Here is a 25242-nt window from a genome sequence, read left to right as displayed (position 1 = left end):
ACTTAGAACTACTTAAACCTAACTAACCTAAGGACATCACACACATCCATGCCCGAGGCAGGATTCGAACTTGCGACCGTAGCGGCCGCGCGGTTCCAGACTGAAGCGCCTAGAACCGCTGGGCCACACCGGCCGGCCGTGTGTGATGTCCTTAGGTTAGTTGGATTTAAGTAGTTCTAAGTCTAGGGGACTGATGACCTCACATGTTAAGTCCCATAGTGCTTACAGCCATTTGAACCATTTTTGAACACACGCCTGGTCACAACCGTGGAACATCGACCTGCTACCGGACGAGAGTGCGCACCTGTAACCGCTGTAACTTGATGGAGTAATGGAGTGTTCAGTTAGACGCCGTCTGTCTTTCTGCTACCACCTTGTCCTCACGCCGGCCTCCCATTGACCTTGACAACCCTTCGGACCCACAATGCCCAAGCGGGAGAGCCTCCACCGCCGGGACCAGTGGAAGAAGGCTCTTCCACCCTTTCTGTAGCTGTCATTGCACCGCCTACCCCCTCCGACGCCTTACAAAGGCGCCTGAAGTTGCTACTAACTTAAACACACCAAGTGATTAAGCTTATTTACGTAAAGAATAACAGCTAGCAGAAATTTGTTAAAATTAGGACGAAATGAACAATAGCCAAACAAATTACTAACAAGGGGACCAAATCGCAATCTTTTTTTTTTTTAATTTTTTTATATTTATGGTACGTGAAGTTCAGGAGGTAAATATTAATCTCCCAGAATAGTTCCATGCAACTCTCAAAAGTTCTCGACAAAGTCGACTTTAAGTTTCCCGTTCTTCGTCAGTATGCTAAAGCAAGATCGATTTTTCTCGACAGGTCGCGAGGCTGTGTGGTACGGTCGCCTGTGACGTGGGGGCTTCAGGTTCGATTCCCGGCTGATGCAAATTTTTAAACAGGGGTACATGTTCTAATAGCAATTCCGTGAAGTTTAAAATACGGTAAGGTGGAAAAGAAGCAATGGGCCTCGAGGCCGGTAATCACTGGTTTGAGTTTCGTTTCGCTAATTTTTTTTCGTTTTATTTTCGTTCAGTTCGAATACGAGTACCTAAGTCAAATATAAAATTCATCAAATATATGCTGACCTATATATAATTGCTATTTTTATGAAAATTGCAGTCTTATTATTTCTAATTACAAACCACGTAGAAAAATCCAGTTTTCGTTGCAAATATAAATTCTTAATTACTGTTTTTCTATACAAAAGATTATTTAAACTAAGAAAAGACACACCACAAACTATTTTTTTTCATCCTTATGTGTTTTACTCTTCAGGGAAATGTTCATAGAACATGCACCTTAAACAAATTTTGCCAGTGCTGGAAATTGAACCCGCGCCACACGCATGGGAGGCGCAGGCACTCTAGCGCACAACCACACGGCCTGTCGACAAACAGACCTTGGTTTAGCATAGTAATGACGGTCAGAAAACTTCAAAGTCGATTTTCTCGAGAATTTTTGGAAGTTACTTCGAACCTCGTTTACTGAGTGATATTTCGGTTCTGAACTTGACGTATCCTATACATACGTAAAATTCAGACTGCGTGTGGTTCCCTCCCGTCGTGTTCCCTTTGCTGTAACTTATTGAGAACTAAGAAAGTTAAATATGGCCAGGGGTCGCGTATCAGTTGGAAGTTACCTGACAAGAGTGAAGGTAAACTCAAACTTTACTCTACCTGATACAGGTGTACAAGCCATTATATATTCGCAGAAATACTCGATGCCAGGAGCTTGTTTAGTAGGGTTTGAGTTGTAAAAGAAGATTACGGCCAGTTTGAACGTTAGTAAAGCCGTTAATTGTGCTTCCAGGGATCATGTGGTAGAGCCTTACATGGGAAAGACTAAGTTCTGTGATAGAGTTAGTTGCTGTCTCTGAAGCTCGCTTTATCAGAAAGTCTAGACTCAAAAAGCCGTTTATGAAAAGAGCCCAGAAGTTAGGCACTGATAATGCTTACAAACCAGCACGGTAATAAGCTACCCGGACAAAATACGTTGCCTGACAAAAGTGAAGCATCCTGGAAGGTTTGAGGAAACTAAATGAAATGAAACTTCGCGGGTTGAGAGGACATGTGACGTTATTTCCGCGATTACAAAATAGAGCCAAATTTACAAAGAACTTGGCAGTAGGAGTCCACTTAGCAGTATGACGCTGCAGTCCCTCTGTCCTGGATACATGCTCTCACTTGGTTGGAAGAATATTTTAAAGCTGTTGACGCCTCTCCTCAGGCACAGCAGTTGCCACTGGTCCAATGCTCTATCGGTGACAGATCTTGGGATCTTGGTGGCCACAGGAGTACTTCAACAACTTGCAGACAGTTCATAGACACAGGCGCCGTGTTTGGACGAGCATTTTTCGGCTGCAAAAAGGTCATTGCGGTACAGGACAAGAGTAGTAACACATGAGGACGTAGGATGTTCGTGACGTACCGTTGTGTCGTCAAGAGCTCCCTCGGTCACAACCACCCGTGACCTGAAGACATACCTGACGGCTCCCCACGTCATCACACCCCTGTGCCTATCCAAAACAATTGGAAGAGTGGGACCTCTCTTCATGTCACGTCAGTACTCCCCGATGATTGGTCTTCCAGGGTAGTGCAGAACCGAGATTCATCGCTGAACGCAGTGCGACGCCATTCCTCAGCAGTTCTTGTTTCTCGGTCACGGCACCATTCCAAACGTAGTCGTTTGTGTTGTGGTGTTGACGACAACCTATCTATGGGACGGTAATCCCATAGTCCGTCTGCTGCCAGTCTCTGACGAGTGGTGCGATACGACACAGAATGTTACAAGGAGTTCATTTCTTTCTCTCGGCTGGCGGGCGCAGATTAGGGATGGGGGAAAAAAAACCAGTTAACATTGATACCGGTATATTTCTTGATAACCGCTGTTTGTTTGGTCTCGGTTATAACGGGTTCTTCGTTTTTTACTAATAACCTAGTAAAAAACCGGCACATCGATTTTCGACAGCAGCAGTGCTGAAATTTTTGGTTTTTAAATGAAACTTTTCTTTAAAAAACGGGTGAAGTTTATCCATAAAATTTCCATTGCTTAGAAACATAGGGTTTAATAGAAATTTGAAAAGACGACCGGCTGTATTTTACCGTTGGGCACTAGCAATAAACGCACGACGTACGAATCAGTACATCATTGCAAAGACAATAATGTACCCGTTGCCGTGTGACGTCCAGAAACAGGAAAGACAGATTCGGCGTTATATTTAGGCAGAATTTTTGCCATAAAGGCCGGACTACAAATTTTGACTAGAAATTGTCAGTGGGTATTTTCAGTCGTTTACTAATAATAAACTAGTTAATTTTTTGCGAGTCCAACCATAAACGTGCTTAAACTAAAAAACAATCGGTAAACATCCTTACAATTTGGCTGTTATGATATCAACTAAGTGCTCAGTCTGCTTTATTGTTGCATTCTTCCTAAGATAAAACAAACTAAAAACTCTTCAGTAAGCAAAGTAAGTAACTATACGTTCTTCTGGGACAGAAAGTGAAAAGAATTCCATGACTTTTATTTCAGTTGCGCTTACAAACGAATAATAATAAATAATAATAATAATAATAATAATAATATGTAGTTAAGTACCAAATTGCTCATTTGAATATTGTTTGTCTTAGAAATCATTTCGTGGAACCCTTGACAGGATAATTTTAAATTACACAACAACATCTTTGTGATTGTTTCGATTTTCAGTTTATAGCGTTCCTTTACTCATTGAGCGTTAATGAAATAGAATAATCATTCGACGTTGGCATTATTGTCTGGAATTTGCAATGTAATATTCTGCCAATGTCAATCATTCCGAATAAAATTCCTTCTTATGCGCTTCTGGATACTGGTAGGAGCGACGCGCGAGCGTGGCGTCGTGGGGAGGGTGGTCATCGGCCGAAACGCACTTTCTTCTCTGGCTCGCTCGCTCAGCGCCTAGCATGGTTGTGACATTGTGTGCTAGACTCGTTCCGTCACCTAAGTAAAACATAGCACACACACATACGAATACCCATGACTGGTGTCTATGTATCCTTGCAGTATATCTCCGTCTTCCTCCTCATACTTATTACTCGTGCTACGGGCCTTAGCTTCACGTTCTCTAGTTCATCGCTAAAAAGCCCAACAAAAGCTATCTCTCTCTGGCAGGAAAAGGCCGTAAATAGCCGGACATATCCGGCTAAAGTCGGACTCCAGGCAACCCTAGTGGCGTGTCCTGGTAGATGGTACGCTTGTATGTGCTGCATGCAGGTAGTTTCTCGCTGTCGTCCTCGAAAATCAGTTGTATTGCAGAATGGTAGCATCCCTAGTTCGTGGAAGTGTTTTACGAAGTGCAGTAGCAAAGAAGTACAATGCTCCATTTGCTTTAAAAGATTAAAAACGGGAGTAGGCAGAACAGATTAGCGACATTATATACGGAGAAAATATCCGCTATGTTCCTTAAATGGTTCAAATGGCTCTGAGCACTATGGGACTCAACTGCTGAGGTCATTAGTCCCCTAGAACTTAGAACTAGTTAAACCTAACTAACCTAAGGACACCACAAACATCCATGCCCGAGGCAGGATTCGAACCTGCGACCGTAGCGGTCTTGCGGTTCCAGACTGCAGCGCCTTTAACCGCACGGCCACTTCGGCCGGCCTATGTTCCTTAGAAGAGACTGTAAATCTGATCGACATAGCTATACTTTTATTGAGATGCTATAAACTTGGGATAATAACTGAATCCTTAATTTTGTGGTTGCTTCAGGGTGAAAAATTGATACCATTCAAATGTGACTATTCATGGATGTAACCAGCCTGACGTTTCGCTCTCGCTGTCACAACATCCGTGATCTTCACCTGAGCATTCTTTGCTAGAGACAATGAGAACTTCTGCCGCAGCCTCGTATCGATCGTGATACATCCTTCATCATTAGAATTTCCACCGTAGTTCGAAGTACGCGTTTGTTACTAGAGTTAATATCAATAAAAAACAGAGTCGATTATTTTAGAAGCCGGTTTTTTGAACGGTTTTGAGACAGATTAAACTGGAGAAGGAAAGAACCAGTGCAACCGAAAACCCGTTGTTTCAGCGATAACCGCCATCCTTAGTGCAGATGCGAAAGGGTTACGATGTGCTCGGTGCGCAATAAGGCGATCCCCCCAGGTAGTGGTCAGACGTGGTCGACCGGAACCATGACGAGTATTCCTGCATCCGGTTCCCATGCAGTCCAACGTCAGGCCACTGTCACACCCTAATGCCCCACATATCTGGCTATTGAACGGTTTGACCATTCGGGTAAAATGGCGACCCACCATGAGACCCCCTTTCGAACTGTGCCAGGTCCTGATAATTCTGTCTCTCATGAGAACGCGGCGTCTCAGTGTCTTTAAGTGATCAATCACCATCTGACGATGTTCACACACCTTACGTACCCTCCCAGGCCCGTAAAAACACTAAACACGGACAGCACTAATGCAGACTGGTGGCTATTCTGTCTCGGAGAATTGCAATGCTAATCCATTTATATACCCACCCATGATGTGTACGTGTACGAAGTTACATTGATCTCGGGCTATGTATTCAGGGTGCTTCACTTTTTTGTCAAGTTATGTATTAGTAACCCCATTGAAAGAGCACATTGGTCGCTTTGCAGAGCTGTTGACGGTGTACAGCTGGTGCCAGGCAGTCGTGGGACGATCCAGGCTTATGTGAAATCATAGCAGTGATGCGGGTAAGTCGGTCAGTCGGTTGTAAGGAATCAGTGTAAGGTGCGTGCTCCACTAAAACAACATAAGGTTCCTAGAACGCTGCTGATGACAACGTAGACACTTAACATCCTGTTTCTCCCTGCGTGCGTCGCTTTATAAACTACGTTTTCCATTCAGGCTGGATTTTATGTGCGTATTTTACGTGTAAAATTAGGACTACTGTTGACCTCAGTGCTTCGGAAACGGATAAACATATCAAGAAAATTTTCAAGATCGTTAGAGATCGGAATCTTAGAAATATATCGTAAAAATTTCAGCCATTTGCTGTGCGTAGTCGTCTTGGAATCCGCGGCACGGGTTTAGTACCCAAAAACCATGTTTTTTGAATTTATGAGGATACGCCCATGAACTAAATGATGCCTCCATAAGCCCCTTAAGGCGCACCGTAGACAACATCTATTGCAAAAAGAACCAACCGATTTGCTCCATTTGCATAAGCTAGAGGAAGTGTGTAATATTCAAACTTTAACCCTGTACTTTAGGATAGTAATAGTAAGTGATCATTCTGTTGGGTATATAAATGGTTCCTAGCCTAAGGGCTATAAAACTAAACCCTACCTTTCTATTGCCAATAAGAACCCGACAAATGAGCCCCGGAAAAATGCCATTTTTATGCCGGTGCTTCGGAACATACGTATTAGGGATCGCATGCTGTCCCATGCGTACCGATAAAGTGGTAAATCAAAACCGATTATGATAACTCTTCCATCAGCGCTTCTGGACCTCGTGTTTCTGACTGACCGCTGTGACCTTTAACAGTGGCGTCGCTGTACTTAAGTATGGAGTGATTAGCACGTATCTCTCCTGGTCGTTAATGTTGGCTTTTCCAAACCGGAGCTAACGGAGACTTTTTCCAATGTACACTGATGTGTCAAAGTAGGAACTCTCCTGGCCGCTCCCTCGTTTTCCGTACCATGTCTTTAAGATATGCTTGTCAAATTGTCTACAGATCCCACACCGCTCAGCAATACTCCAGAATAGGGCGGACAAGCGTGGTGTAAGCAATCTCTTTAGTATACCTGTTCCACCTTCTAAGTGTTCTGCCAATGAAGCCGGCCGCTGGTGGCCGAGCGGTTCTGGCGCTACAGTCTGGAACCGCGCGACCGCTGCGGTCGCAGGTTCGAATCCTGCCTCGGGCATGGATGTGTGTGTTGTCCTTAGGTTAGTTAGGTTTAAGTAGTTCTAAGTTCTAGGGGACTTATGACCTCAGCAGTTGAGTCCCATAGTGCTCAGAGCCATTTGAACCATTTTTTTCTGCCAATGATTCGCAGTCGTTGGTTTGCTCTACCCACAATGTTATCTATGTGATAGTTCCAATTTAGGTTATTTGTAATTGTGATCCCTAAGTATTTAGCTGAATTTACAGCCTTCATATTTGTGTGACTTATCACGTAATTGAAATTTATCGGATTTATTTTAGTACTCATATGAATAACGTCACACTTTTCTTTATTAAGGGCCAATTGCCAATTTTCGCACCATGCAGGTACCTTATCTAAAACGTTATGCAGTTCGTGTTGGTCATCTAATGACTTTACAAGACGGTAAATGCCAACATCATCTGCAAATAATCTATGAGGGCTACTCAGATTGTCTCCTATGTCGTTAATATCGATCAGGAACAATAGAAGGCCTAGAACACTTCCTTAGGGAACGCCGGATATTACTTCTATTTTACTCGATGACTTTCCGTCTATTATTACGAACTGTGACCTTTCTGACAGGAAACCACGAATCCTGTCGCACAACTGAGGCGATGTTCCATAGGCACGCAGTTTGGTTAGAAGACGCTTGTGGTGGTGGTGGTTAGTGTTTAACGTCCCGTCGACAACGAGGTCATTAGAGACGGAGCGCAAGCTCGGGTTAAGGAAGGATTGGGAAAGAAATCGGCCGTGCCCTTTCAAAGGAACCATCCCGGCATTTGCCTGAAACGATTTAGGGAAAGCACGGAAAACCTAAATCAGGATGGCCGGAGACGGGATTGAACCGTCGTCCTCCCGAATGCGAGTCCAGTGTGCTAACCACTGCGCCACCTCGCTCGGTGAAGACGCTTGTGAGGAACGATGTCGAAAGCGTTCTGGAAATCTAAAGATACGGTATCAATTTGACATCCCCTGTCGATAGCACACATTACCTCATGAGTATAAAGAGCTAGTTGTGTTTCACAAGAGCGATATTTTCTGAATCCGTGCTGACTGTGTGTCAATAAATAGTTTCTTCGAGGTACTTCATAATGGTCGAATTCAGTATATGTTCCAAAACCCTACTGCAAATCGACGTTAATGAAATAGACATGCAATTCAGCGGTGCACTCCTTCTTCCCTTTTTGGGTATTGGTGTGACTTCAGCAATTTTCCAGTCTTTAGGTGCAGATCTTTCTGTGAGCGGGCGGTTGTATATATGGAGCTATTGTATCAGTATATTCTGAAAGGAACCTGACTGGTGTATAATCTGGACCGGAGGCCTTGCCGTTATTAAGTGATTTAAACTGCTTTGGTACACCGAGGATAACTAATTCTATGTTTCTTATCTTGGCAGTTATTCTTGATTAGAATTCAGGAATATTTACTTCGTCTCCTTTGTGAAGGAGTTTTGGACACCGTGTTTAATAACTCTGCTTTAGTGGCACTGTCAGCAGTTACTTCACCGTTGTTTTTGCGCAGTGAAGGTATTGATTGCGTCTGGCCACTGGTGTGCTCTATGTATGACCAGAATCTCTTTGGGTTTTCTGCCAGATTCCGAGACAGCGTTTCGTTGTGGAAATTATTGAAATCATCTCGCACTGAAGTACGCGCTATATTTCGAAATTCTGCAAAACTTTTCCAATCTTGGGGATTTTGCGTTCTTTTAAATTTGACACTTTTTTTCGATGCTTCTGCAACAACGACCTGATCCGTTTTATGTATATTGAGAGATATATACCACATATATTAATAAGTGATGGTACTGATCCCCCATGGTACCCAAAACGGGTCAGATCGCTGTTGCAGAAGCAGCGAAAAAAAGCATGCCAAATTTAAAAGAACGCAAAATCCCCAAGACTGGTAAAGTTTTGCAGAAGTTCGAAATATAGCGCGTACTCCAATGCAAGATGATTTCAATAATTTCCATGACGAAACTCTGTCTCGGAATCTGTCAGAAAACCCAAAGCACACCAGTAGCAAGACGCTATCAATACCTTCACTGCTCGATAACAACGGTGAAGTCACTAATGACAGTGCCACTAAAGCAGAGTTATTAAACACGATTTTCCGAAACTCCTTCACCAAAGAAGACGAAGTAAATATTCCTGAATTCGAAACAAGGACAAATGCTGAGATGAGAAACATAGAAATAGATATCTTTGGTGTCGTAAAGCAGCTTAAATCACTTAATAAAAGCAAGGCTTCCGCTCGAGATTGTATACCAGTCAGGTTCCTCTCAGCGTATGCTGATAACAGTAGCTCCATATTTAGCAATTATATATAACCCTTTGCTCACAGAAAGATCCGTACCTAAAGACTGGAAAGTTGCTCAAGTCACACCAATACCCAAAAAGCGAAGTAGGAGTAATCTGTTGAATTACAGGCCCATATCATTAACGTCGATTTGCAGTTGGGTTTTGGAACATAAACTGTATTCGAACATTATGAAGTACCTCGAAGAAACGATTTATTCACACGTAGTCAGTACGGATTCAGAAAATATCGCTCTTGCGAAACACAACTAGTCTTTTTACTTATGAAGTAATGAGTGCTATCGACAGGAGATGTTCAATTGATACCATATTTTTAGATTTCCAGAAGGCTTTCGACACCATTCCTCACAGGCGTCTTCTAACCAAACTACGTGCCTATGGAATATCGCCTCAGTTGTGCGACAGGATTCGTGGTTTCCTGTCAGAAAGGTCACAGTTCATAATAATAAACGGAAAGTCATCGAGTAAAACAGAAATAATATCCGGCGTTCCCGAAGGAAGTGTTACAGGCCCTCTATTGTTCCTGATCTATATTAACGACATAGGAGAATATCTGAGTAGCCCCTCTTAGATTATTTGCAGAGGATTTACCATCTTGTAAAGTCATCAGACGATCGAAACTACTTGCAAAATGATTTCGATAAGATATCTGTATGGCGCGAAAAGTGGCAATTTGCGATTGACCCTGAATAAAGAAAAGTGTGCAGTTGTTCACATGAGTACTAAAAGAAATCCACTAAATTTCGATTATGCGATAAGTCACACAAATCTGAACGTTGTAAATTCAACTAAATACTTCGGGATTACAATTACAAATACCCTAAATTGGAAAGATCACATTGATAATGTTGTAGGTAAAGCCAAACAAAGACTGCGAATCATTAGCAGAACACTTAGAAGGTGCAACAGGTCTACTAAAGAGACTGCTTACACCACGCTTGTCCGCCCTACTCTGGAGTATTGCTGTGCGGTGTGGGATCCGCATCAGATGGGACTGACGGATGACATCAAAAAAGTACAGAGAAGGGCAGCTCGTTTTGTATTATCGCGAAGTAGGGGAGATTTTACCACAGACATAATACGCGAATTGTAGTAGCAATAATTAAAACAAGGGCGTTTTTCGTTGCGGCGGGATCTTCTCATGATATTTCAATCACCAGTTATCTCCTCTGATTGCGAAAAAATTCTGTTGGCAGCCACCTGCATAGGGAGAAATGATCATCACGATAAAATAAGAGAAATCAGGGCTCGCACGGAAAAATTTAAGTGCTCGTTTCTCCCGCGAGCCGTTCGGGAGTGGAACGGTAGAGACAGCTTGAAGGTGGTTTCATTGAACCCTCTGCCAGGCACTTTATTGTGAACAGCTGAGTAATCACGTAGATGTAGATGAACTAATTGTTCGAAATCTCTTTCTGAGGATGCATTCAGTACAATTTCGGATGACGTTTTATGCCTGCCGGCCGCTGTGATCTGGCGGTTCTAGTCGCTTCAGCCTGGAATCGCTCGACCGCTACGGTCGCAGGTTCGAATCCTGCCTCGGGCATGGATGTGTGTGATGTCTTTAGGTTAGTTAGGTTTAAGTAGTTCAAAGTTCTAGGGGACTGATGACCACAGATGTTAAGTCCCATAGTGCTCAGAGCCATTTGATTTTTCCGTACCTATAACTATTTAAGCTTCAGTGCTTTCTATTAGAGCTGGTTCTTTCCCAACACACCTACGACAATTAACAATACCGATTGTTGCTACAACTGCCGCACTGCATTTTACCTGCACCCTTTTACACGGACGCCCTGTCTGTGGTTTCCTGAGACTCTCTAACCTAAAAGACCGCCCAGTTCCTTCCACACAGTCCCCGCTACCCGTGTATCCGCTTCCTGTGTGTAGTGAACTCCTGACTTATTAAGCAGTACCGGAAAACCCACCACCCGATGGCGCAAGGCAAGGAATCTGCAGCCTACACGGTCACAGAACCGCCTGAACGTCTAATTCACACCCTCCACTCGGCTCTGTTCCAAAGGACCGCAGTCGGTTCTATCGACGATGGTGTAGATGGCGAGCTCCGCCTTAATCTCGGAAGCAGGACTGGCAGTCTTTACCATTCCCGTTAGCCGCCCGAAACTGGAGAGAATCTCCTCCGATCCAAAGCGACACACGTCATTGGTACCGACATGAGCCACCACCTGCAGTTGGCTGCCCTGTGTACTCTTCATGGCATCCGGAAGCACCCTTTCCACATCCGGAATGACTCCTCCTGGTATTCACATGGAGTACACACTGGATTCCATTACGCGCCTAAAGTTGGAGCTCCCAACTACCAGCAGACCCGCCCCCTGTGAATACCCAGACCTTGCGAGCCGAGAAGCTTCCTCTGGAACAGGATGGACGTCTGCATCCGGCTTAGAGACTTCGTCAGCCACAGATAATGCCCGAAAACTGTTCGTTCAAAATGATTCAAATGGCTGTAAGCACTATGGGACTTAACATCTGAGGTCATCAGTCCCCTAGACCGTAGAACTACTTAAACCTAACTAACGTAAGGACATCACACACGTCCATGCCCAAGCCAGGATTCTAACTCTGCGACCGTAGCAGCAGCGCGGTTCCAGATTGAAGCGCCCAGAACCGCTCGGCCACAGCGGCGGGCTGAAAATGGTTCGTCAAACGTACTGGGGAAACCCTACGATCGGCCCCTCAGAAAGTCTTTCGCTGCCTCCCAGATTTGGGAATGATCTTCCACTCGACCACAGGTGAGGGGCCAACCTCGATGCAGGCAGTAGACGGGGCGGCAACAGAAGTGGACCGATCGGGGGACGCGTGAGACGTGGTCGACGTTACTCGCATCCCCTCGTCCGACCCTCCACAGCGATGTCCCTTAGTAGCAGCCTCAAGCTGTGTGACAGAAGCCAACACCGCCTGGAGCTGAGAGCGAAGGGTCACCAAGTCATCTGTACACAACCATCACAATTCCTATATATTACTGAAGTCGCTCCTGTTTGAATTAAAAATATATAACAAACGAACAGTGTACTGGCGTTATTAGCAGCAGGAACTCGAGGTGCTCTCTGACTGACATTGTAACCGACACTGGTCCGTTCGTCTTTCCAGTTTTTTTCTCCACGTCAGCGCGCTGTTCCACTTCGTGATGTTTCGCGAATTTTTCTTTCTCCCCCATCACGTCAGATACTAGCTCCAGACGTGGACACGTTGGTCGTCCGTCTTGAAACATCCCGATTCTTCAGCGGAAAAAAAAACTTTGTTCCGTTCCGTGTGCGCTGGAGCTGGTGAATTGAACCGGTTAACCGTAAAGTAATTCGGAGTTCAGACTACCACTCTTTCTGCGGTTCTGCTATGGGAGGCGACGAGCAACTCAGAGTTCGCTCGGAGTAAACGGAATAGGCTGTCGGTTGACCTTAGTATAGCTTCTCTTGTTTTATGGATGGTGTTAAATGGCGAGTTAATCAGTCTACGACTGGTGCCTTGATGCCTGTCATCAGTCTTCCCGCTAGTCTCTACGTCAAAACGAAAGCAACAATCAACGGAGTATTTTGAATTTGGAGGTTCTGAAAACTTTATATTCGTCACTTGCACTGGGTGTGCCTCTGGTTACAAGAAGTGAATTTACGATGGTTGACGAACAGGATCCAGCGATTGGTTAGGTAGCTGAAGTGTTTATTGTGTTACGATAAAGAGACCTACGAGTGTAAAATTAAAAGCTATCTCAGAAGTAATTGGAAGCATGTACAACGATATTTTCAAAAATGGCTCTGAGCACTATGGGACTTAACATCTATGGTCATCAGTCCAACGATATTTTCAAACTTAAATGAAGATTTCCGTCTATAACTGACGGTCTGTAACACAAAGAAAAAGGAAGCAGAAGTGGTAAATGCTTCACTTTGAATGAGAGACTTGCGCCCTACAGTAAAAGCCAGTGGAAAAGAAAGTTATTATTTCAGTACACAGCGTTGTTTACCGGACCACAAGCAGTAAGGCAACGTAATGTTACAGTTCTTCGTGTCTAATACACTGGGCTTTCGCTCGGGACAGCGGAGTTCAAATTCTCACTCGTCCTGCCACATTTAGGATTTCCGTGATTTTCCTAAACTGCTTAAGGCAATTGTTGGATAGTTCCTTGGAATACGGTGCAACCGATTTCACTCCTGAACCTTGTGCAGTCAGGGTTTTGCAGTCCACCCTAATGAAATCATCGTCAAACTTAACCTTTGTTTTTTATATGTATAAAAAAGAAAAAAAGGGAGCTCAGTTATCGTGATAGGAAATGAGTTTCGCTGCTTTATTTCTTGGTGCAATTAATATTGTTCACAAATAACACTGTAGTTAAAATGTTGTGTGTCAGTTGCTAGGTTCTGAGGGAAGTTTTCGTGTCATTTGGCAGGGAATTGAGTGCGCGCCGTGTTGGTCTGCACGGCGTCGAGACCTGGACGCAGGTATTGATCGCGCCCCTGTCACGTGATACAGATGAGTCTGCAGCTGCGCGTGTTTACCAACAAGTACCGTGCCGTTGCTGGGTACAGCGTCAAATCGTTTCATTGCATTTTGATGACTTCTTCCATAGTGAGAATAACGAAATGTTGTTCCTCATATAGCTCACATTATTCACTCTACACAGATCGTCATTCCGTTAGCTGTGCCCTCGGCTTTTGTGTTAAAATGATCTGCGTAAACTCGACTTCATCCTCTATCTTGTTTTGCACTATGTTTTAGTATCAACCCTCCCTACCTTTTTTGGAATTTGTCGTTTCTCTTTTGTGTCCGAATTGTGAGCTAATAAACCCCACCCGCGAACATTGAAGCCTGCGTTATTCATCTCCTGGTTATAGAAATCTTAAGCTTCTTAAGTGCTCCAGCCTGTATTAAAAATAAGCACACTGTATAGTTTGAATGAATACGAGTAATAATTGGGTTTCTGCAATGCTTCGTTATGCGTAGTTCTGTTCTCAGTTACGCTACGTGATGTATTTGGATCTCTAATGTTCTTAAAAATTGATTATGCCCGAAAAATATTAAACCAGGAGCAATGGCTAATGCGTGTTTCTTTATTCTATAACATGTGAAAAATAACTCCTCTGTCTCTTCTCCGGGCGTATTGTAGACTCATGAAAGATTTATTCGTCCGCCTCCTGTCCAGTTTTTTCCTCTTTCCAAAAAATAAAGAATTGTTCTACTGGGTTGTGTGAATTGGAGGAGGAACTGATAGTAGTTCTGCTTAGTTCTGCTGAGTTTGCGTATGTGCGACCGAAAAATTCTGCCAGAAAAATTGTGGAACTAATTATGTTTTCTAAGAATAACTACCATAAACGTAATCTTAGCGCTCTCATTACAATTCAGAGAAAGGCGGGGTTTTTCTGTCTAGTGTTCTTATCAATGTAACAATTCACAAATATATTGGAAAGCAACAACGGTTACAATTTGGATGTCAGAGTAAAACACCATACGCTGAGGTAGCAGTGATACGTGAGGGAATGGTTTCAAAGAAATTGCAAGCGAAATAAAACAAAGTAAATTAAAAGCGAGGTTGAAGTACCAAATTTTACGTTATGCTTCAAAGTCGAGCGGGTTTATCCCCAGATGTATACCAATGTGTCAATCGCGAGTAGGCGTTTTTTCATGTAAGAGGTAGCTACTTCGAACCTCCGTATCTTTTTCTGTCTGCGTCCCTTAACTTGACACAGTTTCAGAAGCGTAGGCCTGAGGAGATTCTCACTTGGTGACGCAATCATTGATCAGTGTAAATGGATTATTACAAAACTTCTGCCGGCCGCTGTGGCCGAGCAATTCGAGGCGCTTCAGTCTGGAACCATGCTGCTGCTACGGTCGCAGGTTCGAATCCTGCCTCGGGCATGGGTGTGTGTGATGTCCTTAGGTTAGTTAGGTTTAAGTAGTTCTAAGTCCAGGGGACTGATGACCTCAGATGTTAAGTCACATAGTGCTTAGAGCCATTTGAACCATTTTGATTTAAGTATTAAGAAGTCTTTTCCGAAGTTATTTGTCTGTATTGTGGCCATGTATGGAAGTGAAAAATGAACGATAAGCAGTTCAAACAAAAAGAGAGTAGAAGCTTTTGAAATACAGAAGAATGCTGAAGATTAGATGGGTACATCAGGTAACTAATGAGGAAGTACTGAATAGAAAAGGAAAAAAAGAAACTTGTAGCAAAACTTGACAAAAAGAAGGGCTCGGTTGAAAGGACACGTTGTGGAACACCAAAGGATCACCAATTTAGTATGGGACGAAGTGTGTGTGTGTGTGTGTGTGTGTGTGTGTGTGTGTGTGTGTGTGTGTGTGTGTGTGTGTGTGTGTGTGTGTGGGAGGGAGGGAGGGAGGGAGGGAGGGAGGGAGGGTAAAAATTGTAGAGAGAGACCAAGAGATGAATACAATAACCAGCTTCAAAAGGATGTAGGTTACAGTACTTGGAGATGAACAGGTTTGCGCAGAATGGAGTATTATAGAGAGCTGCATCATCAGACCAGTCTTCCGACTGAAAACAACAACAACAACAACACATGGAATTTGGCGTAAGCAGTGGATTGTAAAAGGATAAAGCCGAAGTTCCCTAAAATGTTCATCTTTAATCCATGTTTGTTATTGTTTTTCTTTAATTGAACTTCTGGGACTATGAAGGCTTCTGCGGAAAGTTTTGCCTGAATGATAAAGTGTAAATGTCGCGTGACTAGGGCCTCCTGTTGGGGAGACCGCTCGCGGGTGCAAGTCCTTCGATTTAACGCCACTTCGGCGACTTGCACGTCGATGGGGATGAAATGACGATGATTAGGACAACACAACACCCAGTCCCCGAGCGGAGAAAATCTCCGACCCTGTGGGGAATCGAACCCGGGCCTTTAATATTGGCATTCTCTCGCGCTGACCTCTCAGCTACCGGGGGCGGATGCCTGACGGTTAGGAGCGGGACTTTCAGAGAATTCTTCTGTTGGTATTGCAGGAAAGAAACCACAAAATAATTTGCAGCTGAGGCACAGTATTTCAGATATGTGGACAAATGACCTGTTACGTCAGTGTAAGGAATAATTTCGGAGTGTAGAAGGTATGTGGCTAGTCACTTATTTGTACACTCACATAGGTTCCCCGTTTAAAACAAATTAAAGATTTCATTTTACATAGTTTTATCCGACTACACGGTAAACCTCACATGAGGGGGGAGCGGTACCACCAAATCTCACCAAGGGGGAAGGTTGAGTCCAAATTTTAAAGAAGACTTCCCACGTAATTAATGGATGTCCCCTTAGGAGTACAAACAATTCTTGTTATCATCCATCATTTGACGGTGATTCTACACGGACGTGTAGAGCTGCAGAAATGAAGACTTCCGTACTACATGACGAGATACAACTCCTCTTGTAACTTTGGAGAAATCGATATGGTCCTATAGCGTACGCTGACATGCCGTTGTATTCGCACTGAAGTTTCTGATTAAGCTATCTACAGGAAAATAATACCAGTAGAGCTACTGCGACAACTTGTTGTTCCATTAAATGCGGCAGCTGGCCATAACAGTAAAAAATAACAAACTACGACGTAGCAGCAGAAGCAAAAATAAAATCTCTCTTGATTACAGTACCGATGTGTAATTTTTAGCATGATACATCATTGAAATGTGAAGGAAAGTAACACCTCAAGTGCAGCTGTGACAAGGAAATTGTAGAACTTGGAAGACAAGCAGCGAAGGTTCACTGGTTGTATGTTCAATGGATGGTGTTCAATAACGACTGCAAAAGATCTCTTACATAGTGTATTTTCTCGAAGGATTTCACTTTACGGTGACAATCCACAAAGCTACAGTGACATCAATATGGAACGCCTACACTAGAGTCCTTTTTCCTTTGTCTTTATGTAATTATTAGGTTCCTTGTACTGAGATTTAGGAGCTGCGAGACCAGCACCGCGTAGAGAACAAATTTCCGTGGGTATGAAGCTAATTTTTGTTGCGGGGGATACCCCAAATACAGTAATCTAAGCCGGGCGGGATTAGCCGAGCGGTCTCAGGCGCTGCAGTCATGGACTGTGCGGCTGGTCCCGGCGGAGGTTCGAGTCCTTCCTCGGGCACGGGTGTGTGTGTTTGTCCTTAGGATAATTTAGGTTAAGTAGTGTGCAAGCTTAGGGACTGATGACCTTAGCAGTTAAGTCCCATAAGATTTCACACACATTTGAACATTTTGAACAGTAATCTAAATTTGCCATTGCTGTTACTTTGACCCTGAACACTTGACAGTGTGACAGGGAACTGAGAGATCATGCGGTGGAAATACTTATGCACACTTCGGTATTGGCATTTCCCTTCTTGACAACTCTCCGACATTTTTATCACATTACAATGGAAAAGATGAAAGGCCGACTCTGCAGGTACCATCACACCCTTAAGTGGACGTTTTAGTTTGTGACATAAGCTTCGTGTATCTAGGTACCGACTTACTGGTGACATATGGACGATCTATGCAACGATGGAATGGCGATATTAACAACGGAATTGAAATCGTTGGTCTCCGTCAAGGATACAGACCTTCGCGAAAAGGATGTTCCAAGATACGAAATAGCTGTCCATGATAAAGTAGGTGGTCTGAGGTCAGGCAAGTTAGTGTAATTATGGTACTATCCACTTGCTAAACAAAGATAACATGTTTTACATGTGCGACATTCAGTGAAGTCGGAGAGCCTAGCCCTATCCACCAGGAAATTTCTGGGAGCAGGTTATTCAAAGCCTCAGGAACAACTGTTAATACAAAAAACTACCGGATATTGTCGTCGAAGAGATGATATAAGTAAGGAAATGCCTAGCATCCAGCGGAGCATAAGGGTTTCTGTCGCGTGGATCTCCTTCAGTTCCAGGTCTGACTGCGCGGTACACACTCATTCTACTCAAGCTGGTGTTACTTTGTAGGTGGACTCCAACGTGCAAGAATTTGTGAGTCTTCTATAAATTTCATATTGAAATTAAATCGATTTTCGGAGTAGGATCGTTACCAAGTAGCTTGATATTGATTAACTGTAATACAAACTAAGTGAAACGATTATACCGTGCCTGTACTCAAGACTGAAGTTCCTTAATGGTCGCAAGAAGGGAGATAGAGTAGGTTATAACGTTCCGTCAAGGACAAGGTCATTAGAGACGGTGCACAAGGATAGAGGAAGTCATCGATCGTGTCCATTTCAGATCGAACCATCCAGTTATTTGTCTCAATCGACGAACGGAAATCATGAAAGATGTAATTATTCAAGACTGGACGGAACCCTGCAATTCACGTTGTAGTGACTGTAGTGTCAAAGGTGTATGGTTCAAATGGCTCGGAGCACTATGGGACCTAACTTCTGAGGTCATCAGTCCCCTAGAACTTAGAACTACTTAAACCTAACTAACCTAAGGACATCACACACATCCATGCCCGAGGCAGGATTCGAACCTGCGACCGTAGCGGTCGCGCGGTTCCAGACTGCAGCGCCTAGAACCGCTCGGCCACTTCGGCCGGCGTCAAAGGTATATTCTGTATGTCTTGCGTGATGGTGTTTGTCTGTTAGATAAATAAACAAGGTGACAGCCCTGACAAAGGAGGCACTCATTCTGGAAAAGTGATTGGAAAAGCCGCCTGAACATTGCAATTACTTGTTGATTCTCATGCATGACATTTTTGCCTGGATGATGTATTCATCCACAATGTTCACAGAAACCATACCGAATCAATTGAAAACTGTCAGTTTTCTTTTGTAGTTCTGAGAGCAAACTGTACAATGGTTTGACAATAAGTTGACGGGAATCAACGATTCAGTCAATCGTGTGAAAAGTACTCTTGTCAGGGAGCTGACGAAGCTAGGAATAGGATGATCCAAGATTCTTGAAAAAAATATTTGTTTGTTAGTCTGCAGTTTACAAAGTAAAGTTCTTCACAATGAAGCTAACAGGGAAATCAGAAAAACAGAGTGTAACATATTGCGTATACAAGCACAACATACAATAAAATGTTGACTTTGACATTCCCATTCGTAAATCTTCGATGTAAAGAATTTCCTGTATTAAGTTCTCAATCGTCGCAGCTGACAAACTGGAAAAGAAAAACAGTAACGCAAAATATAGAAAAGCACAGCATGTGGTACCAAGATGTTTATAAAAATCATGCCTATTTTCAAAATTGTATTTTCTTAAAAGCTCAAATTTATATATGTGCATATAGTTAAGAGCGATTTTCCTGTTGCTTGTAGAAAGAAAATAAACTTCAGCGAAACATGTCTGGGTAAAAGAGGAGGAAAGGAAATTGTTTGCTCAAGGCGGACCCCATCCAGAAACAAATTTATTACACAATTCTTCACACTATGGAAGTTCTTAAAAACGCCGCAGAGGTTTCACCGTGTCTGCAAACCATGGCATAACAAGCACCGTTTGTTATTGTACGCGGTTCAGCTTGTTAGTGTTCTAATATTGTTTTCTTCTTGTTACAGGGTTTCGTAAACTCCGGTTATGGTGTCAACGGTATTGCACACGTGAGTATGGTAATACTGCTTCACTACTAATATGAATGTGCATGATTAGATAACTGTTCTGTAAAAAATATTTTTCTCACGTTCCAGAGGTAAATGTATAGATATCCGCGAAAACGGATAAATTTTGGATTTCTCTGACGGAACTAACAATTTTTTTTTTCATTTTGACTGTTAGTGAGATTTGCAGTAATAATTTTAAGTTGAACTAATGCACCTAGAAATATTTCTTTGCAGCCTCATCTGATAAGTTATGGGAATAATGTTTTCTTGTAGTTTAATAATTTTTCAATTGTCACAAAAATCTAAAAGTATTACGTCGAATTTGAACGAAAATCATAATTTCTAGTGTACGTATATAGTGGAAAATTCGATGTGACTTTGACTCTGGTGAAACTTTGCCGACTGTGGGACAAGAAATTGCATGACTGTCGTAAAACATATTCCTAATATTATATTGTAGGTAATATTATCTACCTCTTCGTCTCCCTTCCACATGATATTAAACAGTGAACAAATAGGAAGGTTTGCTAAAGTGCTATGTAATTTCAGTCGTTGTGCACAGTCACCTGGTTACTGTGAGCGGAATATTTATGTTTCTACACAAATTTTCGATTCGGTGCGTCTCAGACGCTAGGGAAGTAACATGGCTGAAGTATTAGTCATAAATGTTCTTCTGTCCGCCTTCATTTAGAGTGGTAAGCGCGTTTGACTGCCATGTGGCAGGTCCCCGGTTCAGTTGTCGGTTCTGCCCAAAAAATTTTTTCCGTGGCGGGAGGATTGGAACGGGCTGCCCTCAGCCTCGTGATGCTGGTTCAGGAGCGACTTGAATGAGAAATAGCTGCTCCAAGGTATGAAAAACCGACAACGGCAAGGAGAGCGGTTGCTGACCCTATGCCCCTTCATACTGCATCCCAATGACTCCATATGGCACAGGATGGCATGGCGGCCGGACTGTTCGCATATCCCACTTAGTAGTTCCCACTATTAGAGTGGGTGCATCATTCTGGCGCCGTTTCCTGTTGTGCTTTTACGCAAACTAGTACTTCATCGGCACCAGGTGGGGCGCAGGTAACCTTTCTATCGGTCACGATTGGTTTGATTAAGAGTCAACGACAGTATACGCAGTTCACGCGTATAGAACATATGTACATAATCATTGATCGTGGTTGACAGAGTCCGTGGCCTTACTGCAACCTATGCAGTTGCCGATTCAGATTCCCAAGTTCATACCATCGGTTACAGTCATCGAAGTCGCCTTAACGTGAGCTGCGCGGTCTAGGGCGTCTTGTCACGATCCACACGGCTCCCTCCATCGGAGGTTCGAGTCCTCCCTCGGGCATGGGTGTGTGTGCCGTCCTTAGCGTAAGTTAATTTCAGTTAGATTCAGTAGTGTGTAAGCTTAGGGACCAATTACCTCAACAGTTTGGTCCCATAAGACCTTACCACAAATTTTCTTAACGTGATGTCTACTGCTTGCAAATACTATGGAAAGCGGTGAATTGTGGGATATAGGTCAGATAGTTCATCGTTACGTTAAGATGGCCAGGATGGCTTTTAAATAGCTTCATGTGGGTTACATCGCAGAAATATGGTCCCGGAAGGATTGCAAACTATCCATCCAAGACTTCCATAGCTTCTTCTTTAAAGGACTATTGTAAACGCCTTGAACTGCATTCAAAATTTTTAATAGCCAAACCAGTATTCGGGTGCAGAATCCAGCGTCAGTGGTATATATTATATATATCTATAGCAATGACACGTGTGTTAAATTCTTTGTGATTTTGATATCAATTTTCACCTCACAGTACACAGATTATCTTAAACGAGTCCATTTCTTGGGCACAATGGACTCAGCTGCCATAGATTTTTAAAAAATTTGCGGTAAGTCCTTATGGGACCAAACTGCTGCTGAGGTCATCGGTCCCTAGGCTTAACACTACTTAATCTAACTTAAAATAACTTACGCTAAGGACAACACACACACACACACACACACACACACACACACACACACACACACACACACACATGCCCGAGGGAGGACTCGAACCTCCGCACGGCTACCCCGCGCTGCTTGCCATAGAAGATGCGTCTGAAAAGTCCACGAATAGCATCAGAAAATAGAGGAAACAAGTTACAAAACCTTTACTGGCCTTCAAAGTAATCACTATTAGCTACTACTACACACATCGGTTGTAAATATGTTGGAAACTTTCAGCAAACGCTTCTTGTGGAATCGCTCGAAGCACCGTGGCCACGCGTTGTTGGATATCCGCATCATGACAGGAGATGAGACTAGTACGACCCCGAACCAAGCGACAGTCAGTGTCACGGTGTTCATAGTCTTCCCTGTCTCCCACAAGAAAAAGTCGGCTGACAAAATCCAAGATTAAGACGATGTTATCTCCTTTTTTTTTGACAGCAAGGGCTTGATCCGTCATGAAATTCTACCTGAGCTGTGCGGGGAAGACGATGAACACCATGCCGTCGAATGACGCTTGGTCTCCGTATCGTACTGGTAGCACCAGATTTTATCTCCTGTAATGATGGTGATGTCTAGCAACGCGTGACCACCGTTCTTCGAGCGGTTCCACAAAATTCGTTCTCTGAAAGTTTCCAACAGCTTTACGACAGATGTCAGAAGTATGTTGTAGCTAATGGTAATTACTTTGAATGTCATTAAAAGTATTTGGTTTGTAAATCTTCTTCCCATTATCTTCTGAGACCAAACTTTACAGGCGCACCGTGTTTAATGCACACACATTTGTGTGACTGCCGCAGGTGGCGGTTTGTTATTAGGATGAAGTTAAACATCTTGAAGTTCCTCGTTCTTTGCTTACTACCGAGTATAGTGAGGAAGTAGTTAGGGCGCTTGACTAGAGTTTGGGAGGAACGGTGTTCAAATCTCCGTCCGGTTATTTCGATTGTTGTTTTTCGTGGTTTCTCTAAATTGATTAAAGCGAATACCAGGATCGTTATTTTGAAAAGGACATTTCTGAAACCTTACCATCCTTGTTCTCAGAGCTTGCGCCGAGAGCGCATTAATCTGTCTTAAGTTTTTTTCTTTGCCAGTTGTCATTTACATTCTTCTCTTCAACATTGAATGTATGTTAAATACCTTCTACCTTTCTCCAATGGCAACAAGAATTTTAAGATATCTTTTGGCAGTTTTCTTACTGAATGGCCTGAAAGATTGGGTTTAACTATTAGAAGTCCAACTTCCAGTTTCCGAGCACACACTTCATATGTATCACTTTTGCTAATCCGGCTCGGGTGAATCGTCGATAAAAGGGGGCCTAACATAAAAATCCAAGATTGTAGCAACAGACCTAGTTCATAAAATCGTACTGGGGCCCTAAATTTGCGTACGACAGCCTATTCTCACGTACGTCCTACAACAATCGAAGTTCAACTCGGGGAGTTCCGAGGAGTAATCCACCACAGGCAAAGAATAATTCTCTCTCTATAAATCTTAACATTCATTAACTAAAAAAGAAAACTGGCATTGCACTCCAAATTAGCAAAAAGAAAACCCATTAATTGCTGAATACAAGAGTAGCTACACATATTGTGAAACCTCAGTTACATTGAATGAGCCTCATAATATCTAATTAGATTTCTTGAAGTGAAATTAAGATTTTATCAGTGTGGATAATGCTGTCGTGGAGCATGTAATGCAAACACTGGCGTTAAAAAAAGTTTTTTGAGAGTCTTCTCTCAGTTCGACGACAGCACCTGTATGTTCCGTGCTGCCGTTGCACAAGGACAAGTGGCTGTTGCCTTAATGCTTGATGTTTCAGCTAGGGTTTATTAAAGCATGGAGGTTTTTAACTGCTTGTGTATTTTTTGTGTGTTGTTTATTTGTTACTGTAAATTAATACCTGAGTTAATAACGAGCACCAAAACCGATACAGGGATTAGTGAACACAGGGTTGTCATTGCGAGATAGAATATTGTAATCCCCAAATCCTCAAAAAATAAGCGAAAAATACACCTATTCAAAAAAGCAGATAAAAATTCACTTGACGCCTTCCTGACATACAATCTCCACTCATTCTAAATTAATAATATAAGTGTAGACCAGATATAGCTTGATTTAAAAAAAAAAGGGATAGAAAACTGTTGCAGAAACAACGAAACAAACATGCCTAATTTAAACAGACGCAAAATCCTCAAGATTGGCGATCTTTTACAGAAGCTCGAAATTTATCGTGGACTTAAATGCGAGATGCTTATAACAGTTTCCACGACGAAACTTTGTCTCGAAACCTGGCAGAAAATCCAAAGAGATTCTGGTCGTATGTGAAGTATGTTAGCGGCAAGAAACAATCAGTGCCTTCTCTGCGCGATAGCAATGTAAATACTATCGAAGACAGTGCTGCAAAAGAAGAGCTACTAAACACGGCCTTCCGAAATGCCTACACAAAAGAAGACGAAGTAAATATTCCAGAATTCGAATCGAGAATAGCTACCAACATGAATAACGTAGAAGTAAATATCCTCGGAGTAGTGACGCAACTTAAATCACTTAATAAAAGCAAGTCTTCTGGTCCAGACTGTATACCAATTAAGTTCCTTTCGTAGTATGCTGATGCATTAGCTCCATACTTAACAATCATATACAACCGTTCGCTCGACGAAAGATCCGTACCCAAAGACTGCAAAGTTGCATAGGTCGCACCAATATTTAAGAAAGGTAGTAGGAGTAATCCAATAAATTACAGGCCCATATCGTTAACGTAGATATGCAGCAGGATTTTGGAACATATATTGTGTTCAAACATTATGAATTACCTCGAAGAAAACTGTCTATTGACACACAGTCAACATGGGTTTCCGCGCGACTGCTACGGTCGCAGGTTCGAATCCTGCCTCGGGCATGGATGTGTGTGATGTTCTTAGGTTAGTTAGGTTTAAGTAGTTCTAAGTTCTAGGGGACTGATGACCACAGATGTTAAGTCCCATAGTGCTCAGAGTCATTTGAACCGTGAACCCTCTGCCAGGCACTTAAATGTGATTGGCAGAGTAGCCATGTAGATGTAGATGAAGTTTCTGGTTAGTTTATTTTTAGAATGCTTATGAATGACGTGAGAGGGATCAGATCGTAAGCAGGAAATAAGATTTTATGCAGAATGTTCTGCATTTGAATAGAATGATTGAGTTAGTTGTTCTGTGATTGTGGTAATGGTGGGCATGTTTGTGTCTCTATGTATTAATGTGTTAGGGACGAACAGTGTATCATCCGTGATTATTTTAAGGGCCTTGTTTTCAACTGTTTGCACTTCTCTTACATGAGTGTCTGCGGCCACGTCCCAGATCTCGTAACCATATAATATTGCAGGAAGGACCACCATCTTCCAGGTACGTAATTTAGCTTCGATGGTCAGTCCAATGCCCTTGAACAATAGGTATAACTTGGAAAGTCTAGGTGAACCATAATTACACGCGTCGAGTATATGTGATTTCCACAGCGGTTTACTATCAAGCGCTAGTCCTAGACATCTGG

The 25242-nt window shown here is 42.9% G+C and overlaps 1 protein-coding gene across 6 annotated transcripts in view; it reads left to right on the top strand.

The window, feature by feature from the left end:
• Positions 1-25242, top strand: part of LOC124721164 (single-stranded DNA-binding protein 3) — a 386116-nt gene that overhangs the window by 170858 nt on the left and 190016 nt on the right. For 3 of the 6 annotated variants that reach the window (XM_047245997.1, XM_047245995.1, XM_047245993.1), the window contains exon 5: positions 19695-19736. In XM_047245997.1, the coding sequence (XP_047101953.1) occupies positions 19695-19736 (42 nt within the window). Of the gene's footprint in view, positions 1-19694; positions 19746-25242 lie in introns of all 6 variants that reach the window. The other 3 variants (XM_047245996.1, XM_047245994.1, XM_047245992.1) reach the window with 1 other exon arrangement.

This window comes from Schistocerca piceifrons, chromosome X (assembly GCF_021461385.2).
Source record: "Schistocerca piceifrons isolate TAMUIC-IGC-003096 chromosome X, iqSchPice1.1, whole genome shotgun sequence".
Classification (NCBI taxonomy): Eukaryota; Metazoa; Arthropoda; class Insecta; order Orthoptera; family Acrididae; genus Schistocerca; species Schistocerca piceifrons.
Note: the sequence above shows the minus strand (reverse complement) of the source record. Positions and strands in the feature narration are given on the sequence as shown.